Source organism: Cololabis saira, chromosome 2 (genome assembly GCF_033807715.1).
Source record: "Cololabis saira isolate AMF1-May2022 chromosome 2, fColSai1.1, whole genome shotgun sequence".
In the NCBI taxonomy this organism is placed as follows: domain Eukaryota; kingdom Metazoa; phylum Chordata; class Actinopteri; order Beloniformes; family Belonidae; genus Cololabis; species Cololabis saira.
Genome location: NC_084588.1, coordinates 32,725,067 through 32,740,372, shown reverse-complemented (window position 1 = coordinate 32,740,372; position 15,306 = coordinate 32,725,067). Strand labels below are relative to the sequence as shown.

The following is a 15,306-nucleotide window of genomic DNA, read 5'->3' as shown; positions in this document are numbered from 1 at the left end:
AATTAATTAATGATATATTTCATTCCCAATTTAATTAATTAATGATGTATTTATTTATTTAATTTTGGCACAAAAAATCCTCCATACTTCTGGGCCAAGCTCTCTCCGGTCCTCCCGGACCTGGAGCAACTTTCTTGGAGGTCAAAGCTCCAAGTGCCTCAACTGGCAGTGGCATCCATAGACATATATACATGTATGTCTATGGTGGCACCCCTGGTGCCTTCACCCTCCACAACCAAAGACATAGACATACATATATATATATATATATATATATATATATATATACATATACATATATACATATACACACATACAGGACTGTCTCAGAAAATTTGAATATTGTGATTTTCTGTACTGCATTACAAAAACGTCATACATTCTGGATTCCTTACAAATCAACTGAAATATTGCAAGCCTTTTATTATTTTAATATTGCTGATCATGGTTTACAGCTTAAGAAAACTCAAATATCCTATCTCAAAAAAATAGAATATTCTGGGAATCTTAATCTTAAACTGTAGGCCATAATCAGCAATATTAAAATAAAAGGCTTGCAATATTTCAGTTGATTTGTAATGAATCCAGAATGTATGACATTTTTTTTTAATTGCATTACAGAAAATAAAGAACTTTATCACAATATTCTAATTTTCTGAGACAGTCCTGTGTATGTAAATATATATATATATTTATATATATGTATGTCATTTTTCAAGCTTCTTCTTGGTATTGCCGTCACTTCTCTTGTTTGGTATTTATCCCTCTATCTAACCATCTTAAGTCCTGGTATTAAAGTTATGGACATACTTGGAAATGAGTTTCATGAAGCATCGGCAGCCTAGCCCACAGCAGCACCAATGTTCCTCAAAAACTCATGAGTTAGATTTTGAACACATTTTATGTACAAAAGGGCATATATAAATCAAATTAAGGAATAAGATACTTATTTATGAATGAGGACCAAAATATTTTAGGATTTCAATTCTTTTGGCATCTACTTCAATGAACTGGAGGTGTGAAACTTTCCACTAACAAAAAAAAAATGCTGTGCAAAAGCTTCACTTATCACTTTTATACATTTTAAGATTTTAATTTTGAGCACATTAGTTTCTTTTCTAGTTTAATGTAAATGGTTAGATCCTGCAGTTCACTGCTGGCAGCAATATAGCTGTACTTCCCTTTTGAATGCATTTCCTATAGTAAAAACTATATTATTTAATCAAGTAAAATATTACATAAATCTACACACTCGGATGGAAATAGACAATTTAGCTTATAAAGGAAAAACAAAAAGTCAGCATCTCTGATGTGGACAAATCTGTGAAGCTCTGCAGATAGTGTAAAATGTGCATGGTACCTGGTAAACGCAGACTTATCTAACAAATTCGAATTGCTAAATCTTAGCAAAAAAAAAATAAAACATTACTTAGTCAAACTCACCAGCTCTTTGAATTTTATAAAAAACATTCGCAAAAGACTGCTTTATTAAAAAGAAAAACAGCACTGTTACATGTTAAAACAACAGGAAATGCACTGTAATATTTTGTTTAATTAAACATTGGCATCCTTTACGCAAACATAAAATCAAGTTCCCACACACACTGGAATACACACCTGCACACTACAAAAGCTGCAGTTTCTCAAGTTAAAAAAAAAAAAAAAAAAAAAGGAAAAGAAAAATCAGACATGAAGTTTTCATTTTCTTGTGACAACAGTATAAACACCCCTGTGGACTCTCAGTATGTCTGACACGACAAGCTTTTCTTTTGTAAAAGTTGAGCCAGAGGTGAAAGTCCTTCTCTTCACCATGTTTCTGGCTGCGCTCACAGAGACAGCCAAACACACTTCTGCTCACTCGGGTTAGTTGTAGATGAAGTTGAACCTATGAAAAACAATAACAGTATTACCATTAAAAACTACTAAATAAAAAAAGTTTAGTTTCTGTAGCTCTAGAGAGAATACGTGGTGTGACATTGCATAGGTTTATAAAAACAACGTCACAGTAAGCAGAAGCTGTAAATCAAAACTAAAGGTGGTCCAACAAAATATTAGTGTGTGATTTTTTTTACATCTTTTTTGTAGGCCAGGCAGGCTGATGATCAAAGCAGTCCATTTACTGACCCACAGTTTTAATAGTCAATTTTCCACAATGCAGTTGTATTAAATTATTTCAAAAAAAATAAAAATAAAAAAAACTAGACTAAATTAAACCATTGACTTTTTTGGTTTTAATTTCTTTATGGTGTTTTCAATTTAAAATAAGGTTTAATATTAAAATTTGCATGAAACTGAATGAACTGAGTTTTTACTTACGTCTGACACATTGTCTCCACTTGAAAATTGACTTTTAGGATTAATTAAATATATCAAATAGAGGACTGTAATCCAATGTGATACATGTAGAAAACAGCTAATCAGGTCCATGACATATTAACAATTTGCAATTTTAAAAGACAGGAAAAACTGATAAAAAAAATATTCAAATTGTATGGCATTGTAGTGGCAAATGCATGGAGTCAACCTTACCTGCTCAACAGTTGAGGCAGACTGGATATGATTGGTCCGTATCCAGGAGCATTGTCGTAGAGTTCAAACAACGGTGCTGCCACCAGTTTGTAGTTCTTGGGAACAGCAAACAGTGCTGCAGAAACATCAATCACAGATGTTAAACCCACAGTCATGTGTTCCCCCCTTTTAAGCCCCAAACCTCTGCTAATTTGTAATGCATTGAATTTAAAAGTAAATTAATTTCATTGGTGGAAAAAAAACAAAACTGACCTTTTTCCTGCAGCTGAACCAGGAACAGTTTTTTATGCTCTTTAGGTTTGGTGATGTGAGCTGGAATATAAGGATACTACAAAACAAACAGCTTGAGATTAGTACATGAGTGTTCGGCCAATAACAACATTTAACACGTTAATAGATATTTTGGTCTTGAGTGTGTAAAGAAAAGAGCTAATGAGACTTCAACATGACCGATGCATTCTGTTTTCTGGCTTTAGGGTGAACAGAAAATATAAACCACCTGCATTTTGTTGAAGTCACCAACAATAATACACACAATGGACAACGCCCAAACAACCTCCCTTAACTCTGGTATAATTTGCACATCTGCATGCACAGAAACAGCACTTGTTCGAGTCACAAATGACCTTATGGCCTCAGATAATTGATCACTGTCCATACTCGTTCTGCAGGACTTCAGTGCTGCTTTTGACACTGTAGAACATGGTATTTAACTGCACAGGTTGGAGCATGTTGGGATTAAAGGGACAGCTCTAGGTTGGTTTAAATCATATCTATCTGACAGGTTCCAGTTTGTTCATGTACATGAGGTTTCTTCAGAACAGTCGAGGGTCTGTTATGGTGTTCCGCAGGGTTCAGTGCTAGGGCCAATCTCGTTCAGTTTATACATGAAGCCATTGGGAAGTATAATCCAGAATCACGGCATACACTTTCATTGTTATGCTGATGATACGCAGCTCTATTTGTCTATGAAGCCGGATGAAACAGAACCGTTAGTTAAACTTCAGGCATGTCTTAGGGACATCAAGGACTAAATTCAGATAAAACAGAGGTTATCATTCTTGGTCCAGAGCATCTTAGGAAGGGATTAGATGGTGTTGCGATGGCTTCCAGTGCAACTGTGAGAAACCTTGGTGTTGTTTTCGATCAGGATTTGCCATTTAAACATATAAATCTGGTTTTTCCATCTCCATAATATCAGAAAGATTAGAAATATCCTCTCCCAGTGAGATGCTGAAAAACTAATTCATGCGTTTGTATCTTCTAGACTACATTACTGTAATGTGTTGTTAGCAGGATGTCCAAGTAATTTTCTGAATAGGCTCCAGCTGATCCAAAATGCAGCAGCACGAGTGCTGGTGGTAATAAACAAGAGAGACCACGTCTCTCCGGTGTTGGCGTCCCCAAAATGTTTTTACTTGCGTATAAAGTTCTAAACGGCTTAGCAATATTTGCAAGACCTGATAGTACTGTATGTTCCTAACAGGTCTCTCCGTTCTCTGTCCTTCATTCTTTGTCTAATCTCCCTTTTCCTGCTCTGCCCAGCTGGCCTTCGGCAGGAGGCCCCCCCTTATGATCCAGGTCCTGCTCAAGGTTTCTTCCCTCTTAAAAAGGGAGTTTCACCGTGCCACTAATTAGCTTAAGGGTTTTCACCTGAGAGTTTTTACCTGTTATTGTTTATGTAATAATTGCTCAGGGATCATGTTCTGGTTCTCTGGAAAGCGTCTAGAGACAACTTGGGTTTTAATAGACACTATATAAATAGAATTTAATGAATGTTTATATTCAGGCTTTATACGATTTTATTATTTTAACATCACCCCACACATCAGCAATGTTGTGGAAGTCAGTAAGTGAAATACATTTATCTGCATCTCAGATGAAATAACCAAACTATGCAATTCATTTTGAACAAGTAAATATTTCCAAACTTCTGGCTCAAATCTTTATCTGACTAAATTAACTTGAGCCAACCATATGCATTGCTTTCAGTTAAAATATCTATCAAAATGGTATAAAAGTCAATTGGTTTAAAGTAGAGATGCACCGATCAGGATTTTGAGGGCCGATCACCAAAAGCAGTATGTGCCGATCCCGATATATCCCGATCACGGCGTGAAATCCATAAATATTGTTGTCTCATGTACACGACACTGATATTGTATTAGATAAAAATGAATGAATAAAAATGAGGAGATGAGAAAGTATCATGAATTGACTGTTTTATTGCAGGCTGAGGCAAAGGGCAATATTTCACACTCTAGAGACGACTTTGACTCAGCTTACAAGGAGTAAGTGTAGTTTACTAGCTTAAGCTTACCTGTGGTAATTATTACGTGTACAACACAACATGTGCAGTGCAGTGCAGTGCACCAACACAGACAACATGTCACTCTCTTAGAGTTAATAAACGTTGTAAACTATAAACCTTAGTTTTCCTGTGGAAAAAGGAATTAAATCTTAAAATAAAAATGAATTATGAAAGCTTTAGCGATAACATCCGCCGCGTGTGAGGAAACTCTTGTGAGTTAAAGGAGCATGAGGCTCCTTTTAAGAAATGAGACTCTATAGCGCCACCCTGCGCCACGACGGCCGTCGGGGGTACTGCAGCCAACAGTGAAGCCGGCACGGGAGAACGGGGAGAACGTGCATGCAGCGTCATGTGACGTCACATCCGCAGGACAGCGCGGGAAATTCCGGCCCCGAATTGCAGCACATTTTGCAGCACACAGCCTGTTCAAGGCAACGGAGAGATACACTAGAGGGCTCATTCTTTTTGGTTTGGAACGCTTCATCTGACATTATTACTAGAAAACTTAAAACGTATACGAATTTTTTTCATAAATCCTGTCTCAATCCTGCCTCATGCTCCTTTAAGCACAACTCTTCACACACTAGATATCCAAATGTCACTCGTGAAGCCGACTGACATGACTGTCGTCCTGCATAAGGCTGTGGATGTGACTGTACATAGTCTGGTATAACGCCGGCGGACATTAATCAGTGAAATATTTAACACTCGACAGCGCATAGTGTGGATCAGCTAACGACACATTTAAATCCGATGTCTTCTACAACAGAAAGCGGCTTATGATCAAGGCATATGAATCCATTACCGTGTAATGTATTTCTTTATTTTTTTGCTGCTGTTAGGTCTCTGTTACGTTCTGTACCGTTGCTGCACGCTCATTTTCTTTCTCTACCCTAGCAGCAGCCAACTTTGGACACTCAATATACTCCTTGATGTGAGAAACTTTCAAATGTCTTATCAAGTTCATTGTGTTGAAAATTATTCTGTAACATTCCTCTTTAGGGTATGTCCTTTGCACACAGCTAGCAAATTGCAGATTTGTTGTCCTTTTTGGACTTTGTAAAACTCCTATAACAACGACGCCATTTTCAGTGTTGATGCTCCGTAGAGACGGCCACGCCCCCTTAGGAGACCTGGGTCTGAGGTGTGGGAACGCACACGTGGCGTTTTGTTGTTATTATTTTGAGAACTCCAATCAAAACCGATAGGGACATTATCGGCCGATCCCGATCGATCGTGCATCTCTAGTTTAAAGTTAATTTTTTTTGTATTATTTATTTTCCAGTCATCTTTGTGTACCAACCTGGGGAGGCTCAAAGTTGGGGCGCCACCAGTTGCCGATACAATCATCAATCACCCAGTCCTGCTTCACTCCATCCTGACGTCCGAGGATCTAACAATCAATCACAATTTAGTAAACTTAAACTCCATACTCGACACATAAGACAAGACGTTGAGACTGTACTATGACATAGTTTACCTCAGTCATCAAGCGTTTTAGACCCTCCACCTCATCTTCTCCTGGATTTAACTCTCCACCAGGCCTGAAGTAGAGAAGCAAACTATCAGGCATCTGTGCAGCAAAAGTCATCTCTTCTGGTTCACACAAGAACCTCTGAGCATTTACTACTCACAGTTTGAAGAAAGTTGTGCCCAGCTGCAGTAGTAACACATGGGGCAACCTGTGTTCGTGGACAATGAGAACACCCTCCACTGTCCTGCGCATGCCCATCTTATCAAACTCTTCCCGCATCCGCTGGAACCTGGCAGCCACAGAGCCATCCTTCTCATACAGAGGCTCCTTGGTCCCAAACGTGTAGTTGGTGAGAGGATATCTAGGAGGGAGGAAAAAAAGGTTATGAAGTTATTTAAAAACAAAAATGTCAAACTTGGTGCCAAGTATTGATTAAACAGACTGCCAGCTATTGACTTCATTAATGGATGAGTTCAAACTGAACCCATTAATCATAAATAATAAAAGTAACAACATTTCACTTTGTTAAATCACTCTTTTTGAATAACCAACTGTCGATAATGATAACATTACGGTAATATATATTTATCATGGATAAGAACTGAGAAAGAAATTCAAGCATGAAAGCGGTTTTGGTCAGACTAAACCAGGGGTCTCCAACTCCGGTCCTGGAGAGACCTATCCAGCATGTTTTAGGTGTCTCCCTGCATGAACACACCTGATTCTAATCAATGGTCGTCATTAACTTGTCATCAAGGTCCGGACAGTTCTGTTGTGGACACAGCTCCTTGTATCATGGTGTGCTGAAGCAGGGAAAGATCTAAAACATGCTGGATAGGTGCTCTCCAGGACCAGGGTTGGAGAACCCTGGTCTAAACCAATTTGAGACGTTTTCAGCTCAATAACTAATAAGAAAATAATTCAACTGTATTTTAGGTTTAATATAACAATCAAAACCACGTGGTTTGTTCAAACGTGTATTTTGGTGAGATGATATCTAGGAGGGGGGGAGTTATGAAGCTATTTAAAAAAGAAAAAGGCCAAACTTTAATCATAAATAATAAAAGTAACAAAATTTCACTTTGTTAAATCCCTCTTTTTGAATAACCAATTGGCAATAACGATAACATTACTATATATTTCAGCCAAATAATTAATAAGAAAATAATCAAACTGCATTTAAGGTTTAATATAACAATCAAAACCATGTGGTTTGTTGCTCTTTTTGAGTAACCAATTGTCAATAATGATAACATTAATGTGTATCGTAGATAAGAACAGAAAAAGAAATTCAAGCATGAAAGCAGTTTTCGTCAGACTAAACCAATTCCAGAAGTTTTCAGCTCAATAATTAATAAGAAAATCATCAAACTGCATTTAAGGTTTAATATAACAAGCAAAACCATGTGGTTTTTTATTTGTTTTAAACAGACTTCAACGCTGCAGACTATTGTGTCTTAAGGCTGAATTATGGTTCTGCGTTAAATCGACGGCGTAGCCTACGGCGTAGAGTACGCGGCGACGCACACCGTGGTGTGACGCGGAACCATAAATCAGCCTATACGCTGATCATCTGCTTTCCTGAAGGGAGACGCGCTTTTTGCAGCAAACAAAACCACTTCGCTTCAGAGCAATCTAAAAGCTGCAGGATTATTCCTGAATGAATGAATGCATGCAGCCAGAGTGAGTTTGCCCCGGGTTTGGACTCACAGGTTGATGGTCCTCTCCAGCGTGAGCGGCTTGGCGGGCCCGCTGATGTACTTGCTCCCGAACTGGTCTCCGCGACGCGGCCAGCCGGTGGCCGAGCGGCTGGGAGGTACGACCGACATCTTTATCGACGACGCTAAATCCCCCTGGACGTGCACCACTGGCGATACCCGGCTAGTTAATTAACACGTTTACGAAATAACAAAAGAAACAGCGATAATTCCTCCCCGTTCCCGTCTCTGCCGTCCACTCTTGTTCTTCCTCTTCCGGGGGAAAATACTGCAGCTTTTGAGGCGGATGACCGTGACTAGCGACACCTGCTGGTAAGAAGGGGGGACGATTATTTACAGTACTCGAGTTGTAAAAGAAAATCAGGGGGGATGGTGGATTTTATCATATGGGGACAGATAATTTGTGGTGATTACAAATAATATAATATATTACAAATAATAGCAGTGACCAAAACACCTGCAGAAATACTGCAGGAATGACATAGCAGCAGTTAAATGCAGCCTTCTGTAAGCTTTAAATATCCACTGGGCTTACATCAAATACATCAAAACACAACAATAAAAAACAGTTTTCTGAACTTATCAATATGCCTCTGTCCTTCACAGGATAAGTCAAATGGATCACTGCAAAAACTCAAAATCTTAACAAGAATATTTGTCTTATTTCTAGTTAAAATGTCTCATTTTAGTAAAAAAAAATCTCATTACACTTAAAACAAGACTCGTCACTAGAAAAATACAAAAATTTTCACCTGTTTCAAGTAGAATTTCACTTGAAATAAGTTTTTGCTAGTAATGAGAAGATAAATCTTCTCCCACTGGCAGATTTTTCTACTTATTTCAAGTGAAAATGTACTTGAAACAGGTGAAAATTGTCAAATAAGTTATTTTTCTGGTGTTATTTTTCTGGTGATGACCCTAAATGTTGAAATAGCAGTAAAACCACATTCATTGATGAAATGACATAAGGGATGGAAAGGGGGGATGATTTTTACAGGGGGGATGATTTTGACCATTTTTATTTCAGGGGGGATGCCATCCCGCAGAACCATAAATCAGCCTTTAGGGTTAAAGCCATCAAATCACCTAACTAAAATAGTTCTGCTAAAAAAACAAACACATATATTTTTTTTGTATGTTTTTCTTACCCTGCTATATAAATAAAATCATATTCTTCTCTAGCGACTGAGCTGCGTGTCAAATGTATACTGTATATGTGTATAGCCAGTCAGGCTATGTGTGTATGTCTTTGCGTGAAATAACATGCATAAAAAGCTGAAAAAAACGACTCAGTCAATTGAATATTCCATTTAATAGCCATAATTATGTCTCTTATCCATCTATTGTAAACATGGTGTATTTTACCACAGTTAGATTTCTTATTATACATAATCATACGTGCAATGCAAAATCTCAAACATAAATTAAAAAAGGACAAGGACACTGCTGGATTTGTTTATTACATCACACCAAGGGGATCTCAGTTCTTTGGTCCAGTGGCCCACACTTTGTGGTGTGCTGCTGTGATATGGTGGTCCCTGTAGGAAGTGCCATGGATCATCCCCGCCCACCACCCCCCACCCCCCATGTACCCTTTACTGTGGCCTCTCCTGCATCACAGTAGTTGGTCCCATATTCAGCAACCTTTTCTATTTTCACTTATTAATCACTGGTGTAGTTTCTTCTTGCTTTTGAACCTCTTTTCCTGCTTCATCTTTGCTTCTCTCAGCTTCTTTGCTTGATTCAGCTTCATTCAGAGTGACTTCTTCAGCTTTCACACTTTCTCCCGGTGCTTCCTTTCTTGTCTCTCTACAGTTGTCGAGTGCTGGTTTACCATTGCTATCATTACTCTTTTTCTCATTGTTAGACATTTCTTTCTTCTCCTCGGGTTCATCTAATCCGCTGTTTTGGACCATCTGAAGCTCCTCGTCTACAGTGGAAAAGCAAAAGACCCAAAACATTTAATCTAACAACATGTACATTACTTAAAAGCATATATTACACAGTGTTACAACCAAAAACGTAATAACGGCCAATAACGTAATAATTTTGGCCATTTCAAATGTAATAAAGCCAATAGTGTAATAATGTGCCAATAATGTAATAAAACTTTTGAGCCAATAACGTAATAACTTTTTGCAGATAATGTAATAAGGCATTACATTATTGGCTGGTTATTACGTTATTGGCCTGGTATTAAAAAAAACCTTTCATAATGTAATGCCTTATTACATTATCGGCAAAAGGTTATTACGTTATTGACTCAAAAGTTTTATTACATTATTGGCACATTATTACACTATTGGCTTTATTACATTTGAAATGGCCAAAGTTATTACATTATTGGCAGTTATCACGTTATTGGCCGTTATAACATTTTTGGTTGTAACACACATGAACAGAGATTAAAACTTACCAATGTGTTTTCCTGTTGGCTTTCCTTCTTTTTCTGCCCCAGCTCTTTCCCCGTTGGACGTCTGTAATACCATATCTTGGCCTGAACTATCATTAGACAGTGCTGAACTGGTCAACTGGTGAGAAGTGGCACCGGATGTATCACTTGGGAGTGAGCTAGAGACAGATGGAGTGAGGGAAGCGTTGACTTTGTCTGAAGAACATGGCTCTGAGCCAGTTGTTTGTAGGGAGCTAATTGCAGCAGCACTTGCTGAATTGCTGACTGAAATGGCATCTATGTGGGTTAAACTAGTTGTGATGGGAGTGGTGTCTGTTGGTTTTAATTCACTGGAAGAAGTGGAAGGAATGGAGATATCAACATGGCTAAGTGTGGCTGAGGGTGGGGAGGCAGAGTTCATGCAGCCGTTGGAGGTTGGGCTGATGGTTTTATCACTGGTGGAAGAAGTTGAAGTTGTGGTAGAAATGGCTGCAGAGACAGTGCTGGAGGATGCGGTAATGGGGATGTCATGTGAAATTGTAATCGTATCACTTGAGTTAGGAGAACATGTAGTCTTAGGTACTGAAGAAATCAATCTTACAGAGCTACTGGAGACAAGTGTAGAAGTAGTTTTATCACCAGTTTCAGAAATTGAAGTGACGGAAGAAGACAAGTTTGATGGGGTATCTGATGTGCTGGTGAAAGGGGAAGAAGCTGTGGTGGTGTCAGAAATATCTGTAACGTTTCTGGATGTTGGAGCAGCATTAACTGAGAGAGCACCATTCAGTGACAGATTTGTTGACGTGGAAACTGAACATTGACTACTGGGAGCACAAACAGCTTCCTGGGTGGTGATAGAAGTTGTGGATATTGTTTCTGAGGTGGAGGTGACAGAGATGGCAGAAAGTGAGATGGTGCTGGGAGGCTGTGTTGGTGTGGTGGTACTTGGGAAGGTGGAGGTGGCTGGTTCAGAGGTAGGAGCACTAGGGCTGGGGATAGACGCTTTGCTTTCTAGTGCTGTACCACTCGTGGGTGTTGTAGCTGCTGCAGTGGGTTTAACTGAGTTAGTGCATATATCTGTGTCAGCAGGAGCTACAGTATTTGACGGGGAAACTGTAGCACTGGCTGAGTCAGGGACTGAGTTTGAGATTGTCGGTACAGAAGGAGGGACGGTAGCAGTAAAAGCAGGGGCAGCAGGAGCTGACGGAGCTGCATCCGGACTGAGTTTGGTGGGCGTGGGCTGCTCTGCTTCCTGTATCTGGGCTAGCTCGTTCTCAGGTGTATTACGACCAGATGTTGTGGGGGGTGGACCTGGTTTGATTACTGGTTTTGGAGGAAGAGCAGGCTTCCCAGCTGCCTCGTGTGCTGACACACTGGCTCGGATTTGATGCCTTGTGTCTAAAGAGGAAAAAAAAACAATGATTGATTGAGTTGATTTTTAAATTTACACATGACAAAGTCAATAATTAGCTGTGTTTTACCTGAAGACGCAGACATTGTTCGAGGTTTTGAGAAAGTAGGAGGGGGCTCAGAATTACTGTCAATAATGGTACCTGAATCACAAAGATTTACATCTTATTTTAATAATAATAATAATAATAATAATAATGATTCCTCAAAATAATAATATTTTGAGGAATTACACTCCAACTTTGCTTCTGTTATAAAGTGAGACAGCTAAATGTATTATCACTGTGCCTGCTATATTTGATTTTTTAATGGAAACCTGATTCACATGAACAAGTCTATCCTTTTAATACAAATCATTCAACTTGAAATATTAATCAAATTTAATTTATTATAAACTGAAGTGAAGATAAATGTAAACGTATTACACATCACACAGATGAGATGACATACCTTCAGACTCTGCCTTTTTCATCTCTCCCTCTTGACTCTACAAGAATGAAAGAAGTACTTTCACTCCACTCTTAAGGACTTGAACAGTATAGATGCCAAAACTCGGACACAAACAGTCACTCACCTGTGTTCCTCCTTGCTGAGGTTTGGAAACTCCAATACGCTGAAGCATGAGATGCAGTTTCTGCTCAAAGCTATGTTGGCCTTCAAACTGTTTCTGAAATCAGCAACACCCATGTGCTTTTTTCAATATATCTGTACGTCTATAAAGACTCACAACATTTTATCTATAGTGACACTGACCTTGGCTGCATTTCTGGCATTGGTCGTCCCTGTTGCAGCTGATCCTGACAGCAAAATGAGCGACTGGGATTTCCCCTCTCGGAGAGCCCGGCGGGGAGGCACCGTCTCGCCCCTCAGCGGTACATCACCAGTAACAGGTGTCTCCTGAACGGCCGACTCTCCCGTGACAGCACTGGGATGCTCCTTCGCTTTGCCTTTTTCATTTTCCTTGTCATGCTCCTTTACCCGGTCCTTATCTTTGTCTTTCTCTGACCTGGCAACCTCCCTGAGAGGGCGAATGAGATCAGCGATGGAGGCTTTTTTGGGACGCCCCTCCTGGCTCGTCTCTGATTTCAAACCTCGCCTCTTCTTTAGTGTAAAGAAATCGCCAAGCTTCCTCCTGAGTGTTTTTGTCGGTGGTGGACAAGGGACAGAGCTGGCAGGAGCCACTTCTTGTACTGTGATAGTGTCCTCATCTTGTTTGTTCCTATATGAAAATAATAATATCATTCAATGTCTAGTTGCTCTTGCTTTACCTAAATCTATTCACTATAGATTGTCAGCTACTCACAGTGTATCTGGGGGAAGTACTCTCTTTGTAAAAAACTCCTCAACTCCCTCATCCACTCGCCCCATGAGCTCGAGGACTTCATTTTCACTCTCAATTATTGTCTCCTAATTAGCCCGTACATACACAAAAAAACAGACACCAAAGATCAAACTGTTGATGAAGAGCAGCTTGCGTGACATGTAAGTTTACGTTACGCAATGATCGCTTTCAGTACCCACACACCAATGTTCCTCCTGCCTGTAAATGTGTATTTTGGTTTAATTCTCTCATCCATTTATGCCACGAACCAGGCCTCTGGGAGTCGGTTGCTCGGTAACATATATTGGGAGGGGGGTGTTGTCACCGGATTTCACATGCAGAATGAGAGCACGATAACTAATTTTGCCAATAAAGGTAATGTGATATCAGAGGTGCAGCTACACAATTTTGCATTACCATGATCATATCTGTGTCCACAAGTAACAATGAAAGTCAGGAGACTGCAGAACACAGATTAAGCAGAAGTCACCATTACATGCTATCCTGTCGGGGGAATTGCAGGATTTCTGTCTCCAAGGGAGAGACTGTGCTTCTACAGCCTATTTGCTCTGTGACAACATTATTGGCTCAGTAGGAACATGCATCACACAGACTCTACATTTTGAAATATATGAAAGAATTAAATGTCATCACCCTTTTCTTCCAATAGGAGCCAGAAAAGGCAAATCAGACAAAACTACCACCTGCTCTCATTAATGTCATGGTCACGCAGGCAGAAAATAGAGCCAGTGACCGGTAGAATGTGACAACCTTATTCGAGCAGGGACCGAGCATCTTTCACAGCACTCCCCATCCATCCTTTCCCTTCCCCCTGCCTCTCCCCTCCGTACCCTATTGCACATCTCTTCTCTCACTCTCTCTTGCATTTTCCCTCCTCATACACACATCCTTTCCCTCACACTCCATTTTTTTACCAAACCCCTCTGATCCTCCTGCACAGTACCTGCGGTCTGCTGGGACGATAGTTCAGTTTTTGTCGGTGAGGTCTCGGCCTGCTCTGGGTGTAGTGCCTGAGAGCTGGTCCGCCCAATGGCAGCTCCATTGGGGAGACACGGCACGCTGTTGCCGTGGAGCTCTGTTGCCGTGGCTCTGTTGCTGAGGCACCGTTGCTAAGAACATGAGCACCAGCAGTATGTAATGCTTCCACTGAGGTGGGAGGGGCCAAGCTGGCTAGACTGACAGATCTGACAACAGAACCTCGCCTTTCTCTGCCCCCTCCCATCTCCGAGAGGAAAAACCAGTGGAAAGCGATGGTGATAAAATAAGAAGAGGCATAGAAACAAGGATAAAGTCACCACACCCTGACATTTGCTACATACATGCATCCTGCCCCTCATCACTACACATTGACTCTGATACCTCCTCTTCAAGACACACTAATGTACAAAATGTTCTGTTGGTTATGTAACAAATTAATAATTTATTTCAAATGCAGAAAAGATGGTCTGATGCTGTAACTGGGAGGCCAGCCTGGTGTGTTCTGTTTTTGCAGAAAAAAACGGCACAACTACACAGTTTACTAGTAAATGTCAAAACAGCACATCACCAGAACTCGGGTAAACTGTGAGAGATGACCCAGGGAGGATGGCTGAGACAAGATAATCAACTGCATAATTTGTTCAGAAACCATAAAATATGGGACAAAAAACAAAACACCAGCTTCTACTGTGAATGTTTCATGCACCCCTATCATTGTGGGTTTATCAAATTTGTAATGACATCCAGATGTATTTTCAGCTCTCTCAGGTCTGATTATTGTGTAGTCTTATTTTGTTTACACATTTTTTTGAGGTTGATCGACATGGGCTTTTTTATGACCCATGTCAGTTATTGAAAATGGCCAATAATCAGCCAACTGATAAATCTTTGTAACTCTAATGTTAGAAATTAATGTTCTGTTTGCATCTTATGGAGACTTAAATATCATTATGGATGGTCATCTAAACTTTGATAAAACAGTGAGACTAGTGGTGTCAGAGACTTTAGCACACCTCTGCACAGTACCACATGTATTTTACAACACTGATTCCCCTGATAAAATATGTGACAAGTCAAAATATGTACTCAAAATATTGAAATACACAATTTGTATATGATCGTATTTCTTTATTAAGCCTGTCTAAAACAGTT

The 15,306-nt window shown here is 39.7% G+C and overlaps 2 protein-coding genes across 2 annotated transcripts; both read right to left on the bottom strand.

Moving 5' to 3' along the window:
* Positions 1–1,449: 1,449 nt before the first annotated feature.
* On the bottom strand, positions 1,450–8,292 carry nudt21 (nudix hydrolase 21). The gene is made up of 7 exons (XM_061710615.1): positions 8,025–8,292; positions 6,475–6,675; positions 6,321–6,384; positions 6,144–6,233; positions 2,782–2,857; positions 2,530–2,644; positions 1,450–1,885 (listed from the first exon to the last, which is right to left on the bottom strand). The coding sequence occupies exons 1-7, from the start codon at positions 8,141–8,143 to the stop codon at positions 1,864–1,866; spliced, it is 687 nt and encodes a 228-aa protein (XP_061566599.1). The 5' UTR covers positions 8,144–8,292; the 3' UTR covers positions 1,450–1,863.
* Positions 8,293–9,340: 1,048 nt separating this feature from the next.
* On the bottom strand, positions 9,341–14,301 carry LOC133420778 (uncharacterized). The gene is made up of 8 exons (XM_061710605.1): positions 14,120–14,301; positions 13,138–13,241; positions 12,588–13,053; positions 12,409–12,501; positions 12,285–12,321; positions 11,906–11,977; positions 10,449–11,822; positions 9,341–9,962 (listed from the first exon to the last, which is right to left on the bottom strand). The coding sequence occupies exons 1-8, from the start codon at positions 14,216–14,218 to the stop codon at positions 9,688–9,690; spliced, it is 2,520 nt and encodes an 839-aa protein (XP_061566589.1). The 5' UTR covers positions 14,219–14,301; the 3' UTR covers positions 9,341–9,687.
* Between the last annotated feature and the right edge of the window lie 1,005 nt (positions 14,302–15,306).